This window comes from Pristis pectinata, chromosome 4 (genome assembly GCF_009764475.1).
Source record: "Pristis pectinata isolate sPriPec2 chromosome 4, sPriPec2.1.pri, whole genome shotgun sequence".
Taxonomy (NCBI): Eukaryota; Metazoa; Chordata; class Chondrichthyes; order Rhinopristiformes; family Pristidae; genus Pristis; species Pristis pectinata.
The window spans coordinates 66,836,094-66,855,544 of NC_067408.1; the positions used below are offsets into that span (position 1 = coordinate 66,836,094).

The window sequence follows — 19,451 nt, forward strand, 5'->3', positions numbered from 1 at the left end:
ACTTCCTCTGAGATGCGCCCCACCGTATAGTTTAGTAGCAATGGTTCAGGTCATTTGCAATGAGTGATGTACTCTTCACTCATTAGTGAAAGGATCAAATGTTGAGTGTGTTGTTTCAGATCCCATCTTCTCTCGCCCTTGAGTAATGGGTCCTCTGCCGCTCGTACAACCCTATTATCATGAGTCTGTTCCCCACCCGCCTGGTTAATCCACGCCCCTGCCCAGCCCCGGAGGCGGAGCCCGAGTTTGAAGCGTTGCCCATTAGTTCAGGGGAAGCGAGCGATGGAGAGGAGAGGTCTCGAGGAGGACTGGGGAGCAGAAATCGGAGGGTAGGTCGGACTGTGTTTCTGAGCGTCAGTCTCTCCGGGAGAAAGCTATCGGGGTCCATGCTGTATGAGTGTTTATATGCTGTATGTGAGAAACATTGTGCATTTATGTTGGTGCAGGCTATCAATGTGTGTAAAGTTGCATATGTGTGTGAATTAAGTCTCTGTGTGAGGTGAAGAGGCACATTGGCAGTCCTGGTAACTGATATGCGTTAAAATAATCAGTCGCTTAGGAATGTACGGTGTATAAATTCCAACTGGGGAGGGATTCCCCATTAATAACAAGTCTATAGTGATAGGTCTGCGGGGTTTCTAGCTCTTTTTTTTGTCTCAATCTCTCATAAAATCGATCCCCAGCCCGGGGAAGCTGCAACAAGTTGGACAGGGGGAAGGAATTGCAGTTATCTCTCCCTGGCAGGTGTGGGTCCGGAGGTAATCGCTGGAGCATGTCATGGGTTGAGACTGAGTTTCAATGGTTATGTGAGAAACAGCATGGCCCACAATGAACTTGGGGGTTAAATTTCACATGAGAATGAGCAGCACAACTGTCTAAGTATAATACAATCAGCAACGTGCAAAGGTCTGCAAGAATTCTTAAAATGACAGCCAGAACATATATCTTTATAAGGTCTTGAACACAGAAAGAAATGTCCCAAGGTGTTTCAACCAACAGCAACCATAATATGTATCTATATAAGGTCTTGAACACAGAAAGAGATGTTTCAAGGTGTTTCACCCAACTGTCAATGAATAATCTGACATAAAAGTACATAGGAGTTATTAGGTAGATGATGAGCCTTTTTTTCTATCGATATAGTTATGGCATGTGGGTATGACTGGCAGTCCATTGTCCATCTGTATTCTGCCTTGAACTGAGTGCCTTACCAGACCATGTCAGAGACAGTTATCAGCCACATTGCCCGTGTGGGGCTGAAGTCTCGTAGAGCAGGTTTTCTTCCCTAAGGAGAGGTTGTTGGTGAATCAGGTGGGCTTTAACAAGTCTTGTCATTTCACTGTCGTCATTACTGGCTCTGGCCTTCTCATCCCAGAGGTATGCAGTTAACTGAATTCACCTGTTGCAATGGTTGGATTTGAATTTATGGCTCTTTGAGTTTGTTCCTGAACTCATAATTCAATGCAGTTCTAACCCCAAGGGGTGATGTTTAAGGAGCATCTCAAAGTGAGGTTTAGGGAGTGAATTCCAGAACTTTTCATGTTGGCAGCTTGGAGCAAGGCTGCCAGTGGTGATGCAAGTAAATTACCCAAACCTTAAGAGGCCAGAATTGGAGCAACACCAATATTGCAAAGGTTGGGGGAGATTACAGAAATGGGGAATGGCAGGACAATGGAGATGATGGGTGAATGGGACAGTTCAGGTCCTGCCAGAGAGGTGGAGGGTGAATGGGATGATTTAGGTTAGGATGGGCAGCAAAGTTTTGGATTATCTCGTCACTTCCTTCAATCCAGTCCATCTCCACAGTGAGTTGCTGCAGGAAGGCTAGTAGTATCATCAAGGATGCCTGCCACCCTGGCCATTCCCTTTTCTCTCTTCAACCTTCTGGGAGAAGACACAGGAGCTTCAAAGCCTGGATATGCAGACTTAAGAACAATTTCTTCCCCAATGCTTTCAGACTCCTGAACTGATTCTTCTCCTTTGCATCCCCTTCCTGCTGTTGCTGCCCTTGGACTCTACCTTTCTCAGTTATTCGACTATTGTCAGTTTACTTTTTTTGCACAACTTCAGATTGCACTACGATCTTTGCACCATCCTGCTGTTTTGCACTGATTGTTATATTTATTGTAGTATTTATTATTACCATGTATACTGTTTACTCTGTGACTTTCATGTGAATAAGTAATGTCATTGCACCCTGGTGTATATGACAATAAATTAATCTAATCTAATCAAATCATTCAAATGGAACAAACCACTGCAATGACAATCCAAGAAAAAGGCAGCATCAACCGTTATACATGGTCCCCTTTGATGTCCTAAAAGACATTGACTGCATCAACAAAGCAGGATTATGGTGGATCCCTCTCAAATGTCTTTGCCGCCAAAGATTCCTCCTCCTACACAATGACAAGCAAGCCCCGATCCACACCAATGGATTCACCGTAGGTCCTGGTGCCAACTAGGGTAAAGCAAGGCTGTGTCGTGGCACTAATCTTCCTCACTGCGATACTTCTCCCCTCCAACAAGCTTCCTGTCTGAGTGGAACTAACCGACAGGATGAGTGGGAAACCGTTCACTCTTTGCCTCCACTCTGAGATCACTCTGACCTAATTAATCAAGTTATGGTACACAGATGATTCCCGCACACACTCGGAGGATGACCTTCAGACCATCCCTCGTTCCTTCACCTGAAGAGCGTGAGTAGATGAGCTTACACTACACCTTACGTCTGGAAGACAAAGTCCTTCAACCTGCCCCCACTGCACAACCCTGTACTGTGGAGATCAAGGAGTGCAACAAGATGCTGGAAAAAGTGGATCGTTCCCTTCAACTCGCTGCAATCAGGGACAGACTTTTTGGCAAAATCCACCGCAGTTGCCGGCACATCAGAACAGCCTTTGGTCATCTGAAGGAAAGATCTTGAACTTGGCAGCAAACTCGGGTATCAGTAATCTCTGCCCTTGTGTATGCTCTGGAGACCATGGACGACTTAAAGTAGGAGCCTCAAAGTGCAGGAGAAGTTATCGCCACAAAGTTCTGCAGGTCCAGGATAGGTGAACCAACATAAGGCCTTCCAGGACAACATCCCCAGCATGGAGGTCATTGGATTCAACCAGTTCCAGGGGGGCACCCTCCATCACCCACATGGCTGAGACCAGATTCCCGAAGTGAGCACCCTGCAGTGACCTCTGTCGTAGCGAGATGGTTCCAGAAAAGTGGAGGAAATGGATCTGCTGAAGGCTCCTTTGGGGGGGGGGGGGGGTGAAAAAAATGTTAATATGCTTAAGGCTGCTCAAACATGTGAAGAAGCATGTGAGAAGACACTAAACATTGAATCTGGGAGCCCAAGGACAGACAGCGGAAGGAACTACCCACCCACTACTGCCCCAAGTTCCACCTGTCCTATCTGCTGGACCCTGCCATTGGACTCATTGGTCACCCCTGGTCCCCATGGACTGTAGCAGAGGCAAGTCATTTTTGACCTCGAGGAGCTGCCTAAGGAGATGAGTGAATGGAACTTAGTTCAGGTTAGGATGTGGGCAGCCAAGCTTTGGATAGCCTCCGAATTGCAGATGTCACCCAAACAAGGCAGGTTCTTCAGGGAGGCATTGGATTGTCAGGTCCACAGGAAGCTAAGGCATGGATGGGGGTTTTATCAGCAGCTGAACTGAGGCAGGTGAGAGCTGGGCAATGATACAGAGTGAAGGTAGCACTGGAGTGTCGTCTGAAATTCCTGTCTGGGTACAATATGGCATTACAGTTGTGAATGGTTTGGTTCAATTTCAATCGTTGCTGGCGTGGGGAAGTTAGTGGCCAGGAAGCAGCTTGTGATGTAGATTTGAGGCATTCACTTCGGTTTTCCCAGAATTTAGTTAGAGGACGTTTTTACTTACCCGGAACCAACGTGGGCAAATGGTCTGGTAAGTAAAGATGGTAGAGACACACAAGACTGCAGGTGCTGGAAGTTGGAGCATCAAACAATCTTCTGGAGGAACTCAGTGGGCCAGGCAGCCTGGAGATGGTGGAGCAGTGGGTATTGTCCTCTGTCCTCCTGGGAATTGCTTGCTGGTTCAGTTACTTATTCCGGGAGCCTGGTTTCAGGCTGGGGACCATTGTGAGCCACCCAGTGTGGTTTAACTGCTGATCCACAGCCAACATTGACACCGGTGGTGGTGGAAAGAAAATAAAACTTCAGGTGCTTGCTGTTCAACTCGGCCGGTTGAACAGCACCTGTGGAAAGACAAACCAGTCGACTTTTCGGGTCAGAGACGCTTTGTCAGAATTGGAAGGAGGGGTTACAGTTTTCAAAGCAGAGGGAGGAGTGAGAGGTAAGACAAAAACTTATCTGGAGATAGGCTATGACAGATCATGTGATAAGGAGCATGAGCACTAACCAATAGCAAAATATTTCAAAGAAACGGGGTGAAAGAGGGCCATGGGCATGATAATAGGATACAATGAGAGAGCAGTTTACCTGAAGTTGGAAATTCATTGTCCATTCTGGAGGGTTGCAAAGTGCTCAGACAGAAGATAAGATGTGATTCTTCTAGTTTACGTTGGGCCTCGCTGTAGCTGTGGAGGAGGCTGCAGACAGGCAGGTTGGAATGGGAGTAGGATGGAGAATTAAAGTGGCGTGTGACAGGAAGCTCAGGGTCACCTCTGTGGTCTGAGTACAGATGCTCCACTAAGGGATCACCCAATCTGCATTTAGTTTCTCCAGTGTAGAGGAGGCCCCATTGTAAACACCGAATGCGGTTCTCTAAATTGGAAGACCTGCAAGTGAATCTCTATTTCTCTTGGAATGATTGCTTGGGTCCCTGGACGGTGGAAGGGAAGACGTGAATGTTGCATCGCTTGCGGTTGCATGGGATGGGGGGGTGGTGGGTGGCGACGAGCGGAGGAGGGAGTCACAAAGTGAGCGGTCCCTGTGAAATGCAGAAAGGGGAGGAGAGGGGGATGATGGCGGGGTTGGTACAGAGTGATGTTGACAGAGCAACAGATATTAGGGACTTATTTTGGTCCTGGGTGTAAGGTGTTGTATGAGCCTGTCTTTATTCAACATCTCGAAAATGTCCAGTCAATCTACAGCCAGAAGGTGGTTGCCACACAAGTGCCTCCCATGCAGAATTAAAGTACAACCTTGAGTCTCCATACATGTGGCTGTACTAACCCGAGTACAGAGATCGTTGGATGGTTTTATTATTCTATGATCACCAGCTACAGTGAAACTATTTCATTGTAGCCTGAATCCTCAGCAAGTAGACAAAGTCTTAAAATTAGACTTGACTGCTCAAGATATCTCGAAGCCCTACTTCCCCCACACTGATGATGAAGAGCTGAAACTCTCTGTCTTATAAGTGATAAATGCTGGCTTAATTGGAATTTTCAACAATGAGAAAGGTTAGCTGATAAGGAACACAACGTCAGTGGGAGATACAGCACGGGAACAGGCCCTTCGGCCCACCAAGTCCATTCTGACCATCAACCACCCATTTATACTAATCTGACCCTAACCTCTTTCATTCTCCCCACATTCCCATCAATACCCTCCCCCTCTCCCCACCAGATTCAGGAGCAATTCACAATGGCAAGTTAACCTACCAACCGGCACATTTTTGGGATGTGGGACAATACCGGAGCACGTGCAGGAAATCCACATGGTCACAGGGAAAACATGCAAACTCCACACACACATAGCACCAAAGATCAGTTTGGAACCTGGATTGCTTGAGCTGCAAGCTGCATCACTGTGCCACCTACAAATCTTGGGTCTAATTGAACAGTAAAATGTGTGGTTCAGTGCAAAGTTATGATAAACTTTAGGAAAACTAACGTGGAAAGGCAATTATGGATATAATTTTGAAGAATCTAAATGAGCAGAAAGACCTAGGTGTTCAAATATACCTATCCTAAAGAACATGGGAGCAAACAAATATAAAAACAAAGATACCACAACCATTGGCTGGAGTATTATGGAGAATTCCCAAACTAATGGAAGAAAAAATGAAAAGGCATTCGAGGAGATTTAGCAGGATGTTACAGGGACTGGGGGTCTTTTGAGTGTTTGGTGAAGTTAGACCCATTTGGTTGGGGACAATAGTTGGCCAGTTGAAACTTTTCAGAATACTGTATGGCTTTCATAGGGAGGCTAAAGAAAAGCTATTCCCATTGGTTAATAACCAGAGCTCATAAATTTAAAATCATTGGCAATGAACTAGTGGGGAGATGAAAATAATTACATTCACTTGGAGTAACTGAGGCTCGCTTATCTCATCCTGAAAAATTGTGGAGCTGTTTCTGAGAATAATTTAAAGGAGACGGATAGAATCTTGAGGATGGAAAGCTTACAGGATTATAGATGAAAAGTTCTGGCCCAGCACAGACACAATGGGCCAAATAGCCGCCTCTGCTGTACTCTTTGGGATTCAGTGAAGAGAATTTGAGGTGCTGAAAGCTCAACTCCTTTTCCTAATGTTCCAGTGGTGCTTTCCTAGTGGCAGCTGCTGGGCATTACTCCTGGCCTTGGGATCAGTGAGGAAAGGACAAGGAACCTCGGGACATCTTGCTTTACATCTGCCTTGAACCAGGAGACCTGTTCAGTGTTGAGATTGGGCAGAAGGATTTGACTTGTCACCTGATCTGCTCTCCCTTCTGCTAGGTTAGAGGTGATCTAACCCAGCAGCAGTTGGAAGCCATTGTTATTATGTATATTATTTAAGTATAGTATTTATTTCAATGACTGATGGGCAGATTTATTCAGATATAAATACTGCCTCTACTTTTTTCCCCTCTTTGTAAGGGCACCAAGGACTTGTGGAGATATACAAACTATTTGTCGAAAGAAAAGTTACTTGAATAAGCACATAAAATACAAAGCATGACGGTGCCTTCAATTAGTTCATATCAATTATAATTTGTATTTAAAATGTTGATACTTCAACAAATTAATTTTGGTTGTTTGAAAGCTCACATCCTTGTCTTCGTCCCTCCATGGCTGCACCCTTCCTAAATCCATAACTTCCTCCACCCCGCCACCCTCCTGAGAATTCCCTGAGTGTTCCCAATTTTCTCACCCTATCACTGGTGTACATGCCTTCAGCTATCTTGCCCCAAGCTTTGACATCCTTAATCCTTCCCATTTCAAGTTCTCTCCTCCTCCTCTAAGTTGTTCCCTTTAAACTATATTTTCAACCAAGCTTCTGGTCCTCTGATGGTGAAGCTATCAGTTAAGTGAGGTTTGCTGTCAGTATGTTGAAGGGAAAAGATGAAAATTACAAACTATATTTGTAGAAGAACTTGTAGTTCATTTGTCAATTTAACAGAATATTTCAAACTCTGATGTGCTTTTAGTGGGCTGTGAACTCCCTGTATAATGTACATCTGTTTTTCACTAATGTGTTGCTTCTTTTATTTCAAGAGAAACTTGCAACGTTGGCCATCCTTGATACAACCTCACTGTCCTCAGGACTGGTGTGATTCCTGGAACCTCCTGATCCCACTCTATTAACAAGAAATGTTTAAAAATCATCACAAAACAAAGATTACTTGAAAAAGATACAACCCTCCCCTCCCGCCTCCACTTTCTGCAGGGATTGCTCTCTCCTCGATTCCCTTGTCCACTTGTCCCTCCCCACCAATTTCCCCCTCCAGACACTTATTCCTGCAACCATGCTAGGTGCTGCACCTGCCCCTACACCACCTCCCTCACCACCATTCAGGGCCCTAAACAGTCCTCCCAGGTGAGGCAGCACTTCAATCCATGGGTGTCATTTATTGCATCCGTTGCTCCCGATGTGGCCTCCTCTTCATCAGTGAGACCCGACACAGATTGGGGGATTGCTTCGTCGAGCACCTTCGCTCTGCCCGCCGTAAGCCAGGGTCTCCCAGTTGCCAGCCATTTTAATTCTACTTCCCATTCCCACACTGACATCTGTCCACGGCCTCCTCTACTGCCAAGTTGAGGCTAGACGCAGGTTGGAGGAACAACATCTCATATTCCATCTTGGTAGTCCCCAACCTGACAGTATCAACATTGATTTCTCTAACTTCCAGTAACCACTCCCCTCTGTTCCCCCCCCCCCCTTTGTTTTCCCTTATCCCTCTGGCTCCTTTACCCCTTCTCTTTCCTGCTCCCATGACCTGCCCATCACCCACACCTTCCTCCCTCTGGTTCTTGATCTCCTTCCCTTTATTCCATGGTCTACTGTCCTCTCCTATCAGATTCTATCTTCTTCAGCCCTCTGCCTCTTCCACCTATCATCTCTCAGCTTCTCACATCATTCCCACTCTCCCCCCCCCACCTACCTACTTTCCCCCCTCACCTGGATTCACCTATCACCTGCCAGCTCATGTTCCAACCCTTTTATTCTGGCTTCTGCCCTCTTTCTTTCCAGTCCTGATGAAGGGACTCAGCCTGAATCGTCGACTGTTCGTTTCCCTCCATAGATGCTGCCTGATCTGCTGAGTTCCTCCACCTCCAGCATTTTGTGTGTGTTGCTCCAGATTTTCATTATCTGCAGCATCCCTTCTGTCTCCATTTTGTAAAACTTGAGGCGGTGTAAACTGGTGTAGGAGCTACTTTAAGGCTACTACTATCCAAGCCCGATGGTTTTGAATGACCATCCCAGCCTTTCTTTCACAGTCTGATAGGTCCTTCACATGCTCAGTTTGAATGGACCTATTTTAATTCCATTCTCCTGCATGTTAAACCAATAATTTAAATTGCCCATCAGAAAGGGAGCTTGGACCTTCGATTATATGTGTAGAGCAGTACCAGTAACCTACAGCTTTCTGATGACTGACTGGACTAAAAATATCACTGTTTCTATTTCAGATCAGACTTCAGCTGCAAGTCATCAACAAGCAGTGAGTACTAAAAATGTGTACAATAGATCTATTTCTCCTCTTGTTGCATGCACTATAGTATAAAAGGGCAATTGGGCTAAGGATAATTATTTCCAATCATATACTAATAGAAAATGATGTCTTCAAATATGTCACACTTACTGTATGATGTAACCTGAGGAGCTTTGCTTATTGATTAATTTGTTATTATTCTATACAGAAGTACACCTATACTTTTTGTCTTCATACTACTGCTCTACTGCAAATTCTCTTCAAGGCATACTTGCTTTGAGGAAGTTTTCCTCCTCTCTATGACAAGACTTCCATGAGTTTCACTGCTCTCCCCCTGCTGCTCTTCTGCTCCTTGGTAATGTCCTTAGAATCTGCAGTCTTTTTTGTTTTCAACTATCTCACTAGCTACTTCTTTTAAGATGTCAGGAAGAAGGACTCGGGGACTTGTTGACCTCAACTCCAACCACTTGCTCAGTTCCACTTGGTGATAGTAACTATCCAGATTTCCTCCTCCCTTCCAATTCCCGATGTAGACTGATTTCTAAGATGTTACTTATATTCACTGTAACGAAGACTGTTGCAAACTACCTGGTAAGTTCACCTGTCCTCTCCTTATTTTCCGTTATTAATTTCCCGGACACACGTTCTACAAGACCACTTTGTTAACTCTCGTCGTTTTAAATTATCTGTAGAATCTCTTACTATCTGCATTCACATTTCTAGGTAGTGTTGTCTCTAATTTTTCCTTCCTTCTTAATGTTTTAGTTATTTTTTTATATATTCTGACCATCTCTAACCTGTCATCAGCTTTGCACAATTATGTGGGTTTTTTTGTTTAAATTTGATGCTATCTTAAACTTTTTGGATAGTGGGCCCTTCCCTTGGATTTTTCCTTTTCTGTTAGAATATAACTATCCTGAATATTCTGAAAGATTCCCTTATCTTCTGCCATTGCATCTTAATTGACTGATTCCCTTAACCTCATTTGCCAGTTCACTTTAGCTAGCTCTGATTTTATTGCCTCTTCTTTAAGTTTAAAATACTCATCTTGGACCCATTCCCTCAGACTGATTATAATATTCAATCATATTATGATCACTGCTCACTAAGAGTTCATAGATGAATTATAGAAAGACTTTGAAAGTAACCACAGACAAGACTAAAACAAAGTGAAGTTCAGGAGAGCCTGGTTAGAGTCACTACTGGACAGAAAACATGAGTTTTTAGAATTCGTGTAGGGCTTCCCACATTCATTGCCTGTTCCTAGAGTCATACAGCATGGAAATGGGCTCGTTGGTGCATCAAATCTGCACCAACCATCAAGCACCCATTTACAGTCATCCCATTTTATTCCCTCCACATTCCCAACAACACTGCCCATTTTCTACCGCTCACCTACACACCGAGGGGAATTTGCGGTTGCAAGTTAATCCACCAACCCCCACATTGTTGGGATGCGGGACGAAACTGGAGCACCTGCAGGAAAGCTACCCAGTCATAGGGAGAATGTGCAAACTCCACACAGCCAGCAGCAGAAGTCAGGATTGAAACTGGGTTAGTGGAGCTTTGAGGCAGCAGCTCTACTAGCTGTGCCACTGTCCCACCACAAGGTGAAGAGAGTGTACAACTGTTTGTACCACAGACATTCACTGAAGCTGCTGAGTAGAGTACCAGAACCCACTTAAAACTCGGCCATTTTCACAGGTAAGCCAGAACAGGTAAGGATGACAGTTTTTCTTCAGGCTATGCAACAAACATCAGTGAACTGGTTAGGTGTTTACAATAAATTGAGTGCTTCTTTGTGGCTTCTATAACTTTTTGCCTGGAAACTCATTCTTGGTTATAGCACCAAATGCACCATTTTAGGCAACAAAACTTTCTTAACCAGTTTAGTGTTACTTTTTGGGAATGAAATTCCAGCCAGTCAGCATTTTACTTTGAGTTCTTTTAAAGAAAAAACTTTAATTCAGGTTCTGTCTACCTCAACTTCTGTTGAAATGTCACCAGAGACCTGGCACCTAAAAATGTTGCCTGCCCCTCTACTGTCCCTTCCCCTTTCATAAACTGTGTTCCTCTTTAGTTACTGCAGAGCCAGTGGAGGGGCTTGAGTATGGTGGCCAAAGGCAACTCTTCTCTTCCCCCTCGTCCTCCAGTGTGGCTTAAGGCAGACTGCCTCTCCATTTTGCTCCCAACATGTTAACTCAAACCTTTCATACCTGCAGGACGTTCCAAAGATCTTTAGCCAATAGAATCGTTTTGAAGTGTGTTCATTTTTTGTAGTGTTGGGAAATGCCGCAAACCACTGGTGCACAGCAAGATCCCACAAAGGAGCAAGGTGAGAAATACCAGGTGGTTTCTTTATGATGATGGTTGCCAAGGTAGACCTTTCGACTGTGACATCTTGGAGAACTTCCGCTCTTCTCCTGAATGGAAGTGTGGGACCTTCTATGTTCTTGTGAGTGGGCAGGATAAAACTGCAGTGTAATGTTTCCTCTGAAGCACAACACATCCAACAAAGCAGTGCCCCTCGGCACTGCCTCAGAGAAACACTGAAGGATCAGCCAGGCAATCACAACAGACCTATGATAAAGGTGACACATATTTTAAAGATGTGTGCCCGCTGGTGTCAGTTATAGTAGAGGTCTGATGAAGAAACTCTTGTATTAATAGTAAATGAAAATTAAAAAACTACAGATGCTAGAAATCTGAAATATAAACCAGAAAATGCTGGAAACACTCAGCAAACTGGGCAGCATGTGTGGGAAGAGAAACAATTAATGTTTCAGATCTGAGAACCTTATTAGCCAGTGTATCACAGAACTCTCATTCACTGCTCATAACCTATCACATTTCCCTGGTCATTTGATGGGTGACATGCAGGCAATGAAAATTGTTCCTCAAAGACCCAACAGATATGGAAGCACTGTGGTTTGTACATCCATTGCCCTTCTGTTTGTTCACCAACATTGGCTTCTGGCTCATCAGCGGCTTGACAGTAAAATTCCCATGCACATGTTCATATCCCGCAATGGCCTCACTTGTCCCAATCTCTGTCGCTGCCTCCAGCCCCACACCCCTCTGTGACCTCTGTCACCACCTCCGACCCCATGACCTCTGTCACTGTCCTCAGTCCACGATCCTCTGTGCCACCACCCCCAGCCCCAGGCCCTCTGTGACCTTGGCATTCCCAATTCCTTTTGCCCTAGCAGTCATGATTAAGCTTTTATCTATCTAGATCCTAAATTTTGGAACTTCCTACATGTCTCTGCCTCAATCCTGTTAAGGTGCACCTTTGTGCTGGTCACAATGTCTGCCATAACTCCATACAATCTTGGTCTCACAATGCTCCTTGAGATGTTCTATTATATTAAAGGTGCTAACTAAGCAAAGGTTATCATGCTTGTGTATAACAAATGTGTGCAAAGATAATAACCCTCTCCTGTGCAATGTTGCTGACCTACAAACTTCTGGCTTGAAGTCTGCCTGAAATTATCTGCAAGGCAGATTCCCCACGTTAGTGGAGAGCATGGATGCTATTTGTACACGTCCCCTGTTCAGGGTTTTGAAGTGGTGAGGTGCCCAGGTTTAAATTCTTTTGCACCAAAGGCAGCTTCTGTCAGTAATTTATTTTATCTTCAGAGACAATTACATCATTTTAAGTCTGAGCTATAGATCAGAGCATTTAGGAGCTCATCAGAGATTTATAATGTAATCTGTGGGATTAACTGGAAAATGAAAAGGATGGTGATCAGAGTTTTGTAATGTGCCTCTGATCTAATGGGAACTGGGCATCTTACTATCTGTACAAACGGGGAAAAAGATGAAGCCTTTTTAAATTTGTTTAGTTAGATGCCCATCTGACATGGTGCAGGTTGTGAGTGTTTAAATTGTCTGAATACTTGGTCCTACTGGAAGCGTCACTGAGTGGGATTTCTGGGCTGTGTCCCTGGTGAATGGTTACTCCCTCTGCCATTGCCTCGGACAAAGGATGCTTTTTATGAATGTGTATGGAAGACCTTGTCTTCAAGCAGTTGCATTGTGCACTGAGCTTTAAACTGTGTGTTGTTTGTTTTTCATTCGTAGGACTGGTGGAGATGGATGTGCTTAGTCCTTCTTAAAGAAGCCCCGCCAACAAAAACCCAGTCACAAAGACACTTGTATCTCAGACTCTTGGGGACAATTGATAATGATAACACAGGAGACTTGTACATTGACATTAGATCCAGTTTACAAAGTTTGGGTCATACAGCTAAATTTTTCAAGCTGTAGAAATAGAACTTTTTTGCTATCTTATCGGATCCCATTAATATCCTAGGGGAGGCAGAGGGAGAGCTGGATAAAATGATCCAATGGTCATCAAAATTTAAGGGAATATAAAGACTTGCCTTTGGTTGGCACTTTATATAATGTTGATGTCCAAACTTAGCCTACAAATTAGGGCTGTGCCTTTCAAGAGTAAGGTTAGGGAACACCCCTGTACACAAGTCACAATGGCACAGCTAGTAGAGCTGCTGCCTCATGTCTCCAGCGACCCAGGCTCAATCTTGACCTTGGGCCCTGTCTGTGTGGAGTTTGTGTGTTCTTCCTGTGACTGTATGGGTTTCCTCCCACATTTCAATGACGTGGATTGGTATTTAACTGGCCACTGTAAATTGTCTCTAGTGTGAAAGTGGGTGGTAGAATCTAGGGGGAAATTGATGGAAATGTGTGGAGAATAAAATGGGATCAGAGTAAATGGGTGCTGGATGGTCATTGTGGACTCAGTGGGCCAAAGGGATTGTTACTGGCAGCAAGACTCTTTAATGCTACAATAAGGTAAACATCTGGAACTATCTTGTAATATAAGACATGTCTTCAGGGATTTATGGGCATACATTCCAATAACGTTTATACTTTTCAGTACCCTTTACTGAGGTGATTCCCTTCCCCAAAAGCGTTATGTAACACTTCAGGTTAAACTGCAGTTGCCACTTCTGTGGCCACCTAACCAGTCCATTGATATGTTCCTGCAGCCTGCAGCTTTCTTCCTCTGTTACCTGCACTGCCGATTTTGGTGTTGTCAGCAAATTACTGAAATATTTATCCAAATCATTGGTATATATCTTGGTAAGAAATGGAGGTAGCAATGAGCCATGTAGAACACACAGCCCCCTGTCGCCAGAATTCTTGTGGACGTCTTTGGCAGTGAACCAATTCTGGACCTTCCTTACTCTTTGCCTTAGATTATGATAGGTTTTATTTCTCTTATCAAGTGTCATCTGGGACCTTGTCAAACATCTTGCTAAAGTCCATGTAGACTGTGTCAATCATGCTTCCTGCATCAACCCTACTTTTTACCTCCTGGGGAAAAGAAACAAATCATGTCAACTGTGTTGTATTCAATTGTGCCTTTATAGATAATGTACTCTGTTGCTCAGAATCTTTTTCCCAGTAATTTAACCTGCAGTGGGCAGGTTGATTTTCCTAGAATTACTTAGTCTTCCCTTTCTAAACAGTGACTGCCCCATTAGCAGTCTTTCCAGTCTCTAGCACCATATCTGATTTCAGTTCGTTTATGGGTCTTGTACTTTACTGATAAGGCTATTGTCCTGGAGAAGGTGGTCAGCCACTGTGCTAAAAGAGCCTCCAGTATTGTCCCATTTGTCGCTCGTGAGCCTGGGATATATTTTATCTAGAGCTGACTTGTAAAGATCTTTCCAAAGGGTGGCACTGCGGGTAGTGCAGCAACCTCACAGCTCCAGCGTCCCAGGTTCAAGTCTGACCTCCACTGCTATCTGTGTCAAGTTTGCATGTTCTCCTGGTGACCTCATGGCTTCACTCAAAGTGCTCCAGTTTCCTCTCTCATCATAAAGATTTAACTGGTTGTTTGGTTAACTGGCCATTGTAAATTGTCCCTAGTATGTAGTGTGGGTGGACGGAAAATTATGGGGTGGGGGAAGGGGGAGGGGCAAGTGTGAAAGAATAGGTTAAGAGGAAAATAGGCAGGGGAATGGATTGATGAAAGTGCTGTCTGAGAGCTGACATAGACCTGATGGGCCAAATGGCCTACTTCTATGTTGTACAGAAATACAATAACCCTACAGTGCACAGATCTGAGGCAGCACAATTTTTGTTCCATCCAGTAAAGTGCTGTGACCTGGAAATGCACTGTCTGAAAGGGTGGCAGGAACAGATTCAGCAGTCATTACTGAATCCATTTAGAGGGGAAATCACAAGTTTCAATTATTGGGAAAGAGCGGGGATTGACTGGATAACTCTTCCAAAGAGATTGCATGCAGCGCGATGCGTTAAATGGTGCCCATGTGCTTTGACATTATGTGGCTCTATTATTGGATGGATCCTTGATTCAGACACCTGAAAGACAGCACTGCAGGTTTGCACTGGCTTCAGTCGGTGTGCTGAACTGTCAAGCAGTTGGATTGAAATTTTATCGCAGCTTGGAGCAGAGTTACAGATTTGTGTTTATAGATTATGGAACCATTATCACCATTTTCGTTTCCTTTGGCAGTCCCTCGGGACGGAGGGGGACTTGTTTTCACTCTGGTTCTGAGGTGACTGATGAGGCCAGTGTGGGAATCGCAGACTCGCCACGTTAAGGGGCAGGAGGTGGCTGAGGCAGTCAGCCATCTGCTCCTTCTGCCACTTGCATAGGGCCTCTGTGCATTTCTGGATGCATGGATTCGTGGGGCTCAACCTGAAAGAGGCTTATAATGTCAAGAGGGGCATAGATAGGAAAGATGGTCCCATTTTTCCCCAGGGTAGGGAAAGCTAAAACTAGAGGGCACAGTTTTAAGGTGAGAGAGAATCTGAGGGGCAAGTTTTTCACACTGAGGGTGGTGGTCATATCGAACGTGCTGCCAGAGGAAGCGGTAGAGGTGGGTACAATTACAGTGTTTCAAGGACATTTGGATAGGTACATGGATAGAAAAGGTTTAGAGAGACATGGGCCAAATGCGGGCAAATGGGATTAACTTAGATAGGCACCTTGGTTGGCATAGACAAGTAGGGCCGAAGGGCCTGTTTCCATGGTGTACAACTCTGTGAAACTATGAATCCTTTCCCGATTGCTCCTCCACTTGGTTGGGGTGGGGGGGGGGGGTGCCATGGGCCAGATATTCCCAGGAGTCAGGGGCGATGTTGCATTTCTTCAAGGAGGCTTTGAACACATCCTTGAATCTTTTTCTCCGTCCACCTGGTGATCTCCTACTGTGGCAGAGCTCAGAACAGAGCGTCTGTTTCAGGAGCCTGGACTGGGCATTTGCCCAGTTGAGCAGTTGTTGGTCTGATTGGATGTGAGCCCTTAAACCTAACCATTGCGACTAAAGGCAATCGACCAACAAGCAATAGGAGAGCTGAAGAGAATTTCTATCCAGTGAGTTGCAGTGCACTTCCTGAAAAGGTGGTGAATATGGATTCAATAATGATTTTCCAAACAGAACAGGATCTAGACAAAGGAAATATTTGAGGGGTTATTGAGGAAGACTAGATAAGTGGCACTTGGGTGAGTAGCTGCTTCCATAGACTAACACGGGCAGGCTTGGCCAAATGACTTGTGGTGGACTCTATAAATCTGTGGTGACATTAACACAAATGTCTTTCCCCTCTTGTCCTTTCCCCGCGTGCAGGCGGGTTGTCCTTGGAAGACATGCTTGATCCCTTCCTTGTCACCATGCACATCATCACTGACCCAGGCGGTGCAGCAGCCCTGCAGAGCGCCGTCGACAGCCTGGTAACGTGGATTAACCCCAGCCTACGGCTCTTCATCGCCTCCGAGCGGGGCTCCTCACTGCCGCCAGGAGGCAGGGCTGGCCTGGACCAACCGGCACTGGCTGTGATCATCTTCATCCGCGAAGAGTGGGGGCAGCAAGTCTGGCGGCTGCACGAGTGCTTCCTGAACCCTCCATGGCAGTATCATCACACCGAGCGTGTCAAGGGCAGGATCCTCCCTTACATGCCCAGGAACCAGGACTTCTTCACCCTGGCTGACCATCCCATCCTCTGGGCTGCCAGGCAGGTGCACTATGGGAAAGAGATTGTCCGCCTCGCCCTTTACTGCAGCTTCGACAACTTCGCCGACACAGTCAGGATGTACCAACTGATCCTGAGGCGGGAGGCATCGAAGCGCAGGCTGGACGCTGTGTTCTTCACCGTCTATTCCAGCGCGGATGTTGAGATTCAGCTCTCGCTGAAGAGACTGCCAAAGGGACAGCGCCCCACTCCCAGCCAATCGGCTGTGCTGGAGTTCAGAGTTCACGACGTTGGCTGCCTGGTCCCCCTCCTGCCCAACCCCTGCAGCCCAATCAGTGAGAAACGGTGGCAAACTGAAGACTACGATGGCAACAAGCTCCTGTTACAGGTAAAGTTGCTCATGCGTGCAAGGAGCAGGGGAGGTTTTGGTAATTGGTTTATTATTGTCATGTGTACTGGGATACAGCAAAAAACTTAGTTTTGCAAGCCATCTGTACAGATCATTTCAAAAACATAAGTACTTTGAGGTCCCACAAGAGAGGCTGCAGACACTGGAAATCTGGAGCAACACACAAAGGTGTTGGGGGAACTCAGTGGGTTAGGCAGCATTTATGGAGGGAAAGGAACAGTCGACATTTTGGATCGAACACTTTGAGGTAGTACAGAGGGAAAAGCGGTAAGAGAATGCAGAATATAGTGTTACAGTTACAGAGAAAGGGCAGTGCAGGTAGACAATAAGGTGTAACGGCCTTGATGAGGTAGATTGTGAGGTCAAGATTTCATCTTCAACATACAAGAGGTGTGTTCAAGAGTCTTATAACAGCGGGATAGAAGCTGTCCTTGAGCCTGCTGGTGTGTGTTTTCAAGCTTTAGTATCTTTTGCCTGATGGAAGGCCCTTTTGTTTAAGGCACCCTCGCTTTCTAATGCCAAAGCATAGTTGATAAAATGATTACTGAAACTTTCCAGTTCTGGGAGAATCCTAGAGTAACACAGCAAAGAAACCAGCCCTTCAGCCCATCCATGCCGACCAAGATGCCCATCTGAACTAGTCCCATTTGCCCGTGGTTGGTCCAAATCCCTCTAAACCTTTCCTATCCATGTACCTGTTCAAATGTCTTTTAAAATGTCTCGTCTTTGGGTCAGTCTCATTCGCAAGAGGGGGAAGCTGCTGCTCAGAGGGGCTGCTGTCAATGCAGGCAGCCTCCAGAGCTGGCTGTCCATGTTATTGTCCCACCTAGAGAGTGGGACATACTGCGACACAATCCATACAAAGCTGCCTCTGTGGCTGGAACATCAGGGTGGATTCATTTAGTGGACAAAGGTTCAGTGTGGGGAACCCTAAAATTTACCAGACAATTTATTTAGTGTCATCGAGGGTAGTGGACAAAGGTTCAGTATGGGGAACCCTAAAATTTACCAGACAATTTATTTAGTGTCATCGAGGGTTAGGGAGCATAAAACAGATTTGGTGGCCTCACCAGGTCCATGCTAACCATCAACCACCCATTTACACTAATCCTACACTCATCCCATTTTATTCTGAGACACCAGAAATTCTGCAGATGCTGGAATCTGGAGAAATACACAAAAAGTGCTGGAGGAACTCAGGTCAGGCAGCATCCATGGAGGGAAATAAACATTCGATGTTTCGGACCGAGACCCTTCATCAGGACTGGAAGGGAAAAGGGCAGAAGCCAGAATAAGAAGTTGGGGGGGAGGGGAAGGAGCACACACAGGCAGGTGATCGGTGAGTTCAGGTGATAGGCCAGTCCAGGTGAAAGGGGGAAGGTAGGGGGAGGGGGAGAAGATTTAATAAACTCAGAGGTGATAGGTAGTAGAGGCCAAGGGCTGAAGAAGAAAGAATCCGGTAGGAGAGGGCAGTGGACTATGGAATAAAGGATGGGGGAAGGGAGGAGAGAAGATGGACAGGTCATCAAGGAGGAGGAAGGGAGCCATAGGAATTTCTTCTCTCCACATTCCCATCAATTCCCCCTCCCAGATGTTCCCACTCACCTACACACTAGAGGCGACATACAATGGCCGATTACCCTACCGACAGGCTCGTCTTTTCGATGTGGGAGGAGAGCAAGGCGCCTGGAGGAAACTCAGCCAGACATAGGAGGTGCATGTAAAGTCCACACAGATGGCACCCGAGGTCAGGATTGAACCTGAGTCGCTGAAGCTGTGAGGCAGCGGCTCTACTGGCTGTGTCTCTGTGCCACCCATATCTCAGTGTCCATGAAAGTACGTTTTACTTGGTGTCAAGCATTTCCCACGCTCAGTGGTTAGGAATTAGCTATTCCCGCTCAAGGCTGCAACCCTTGGGTATTGTCCTGAAGTTAATGATTATTCCTTCTGGACTCTGCTCTAAGATAACTGGGGAAGAAAAAAACAGGGTCATTTTAAAAAAGAACTGGCTTTGTGGAAGGGTTGGAAAGTGAGCTACACAGGCCCGGCAGGGGTCATGTGATGAAACATCCAGGAACATGTCCGATCATGGTTGGCAAGATGTTACAGTTGTCACTGGATCAGTCCAGGGAGGGGTCAAGGCCGGTTTGAGAGCAACAATCTTAATCCCCATTTCCCAAATAATACCCACCCCGGCTGCAAACGTAGAATCACC

General features: G+C 45.6%; 1 protein-coding gene across 1 annotated transcript in view; it reads left to right on the plus strand.

The window, feature by feature from the left end:
• Positions 1–282: 282 nt before the first annotated feature.
• The window catches only part of LOC127569645 (protein FAM124A), a 28,681-nt gene continuing 9,512 nt past the window's right edge, over positions 283–19,451 (plus strand). Inside the window, exons 1-3 of the mRNA XM_052014445.1 lie at positions 283–329; positions 8,837–8,868; positions 16,485–17,215. Coding sequence (XP_051870405.1) covers positions 283–329; positions 8,837–8,868; positions 16,485–17,215 — 810 coding nt within the window. The remainder of the gene's footprint in view (positions 330–8,836; positions 8,869–16,484; positions 17,216–19,451) is intronic.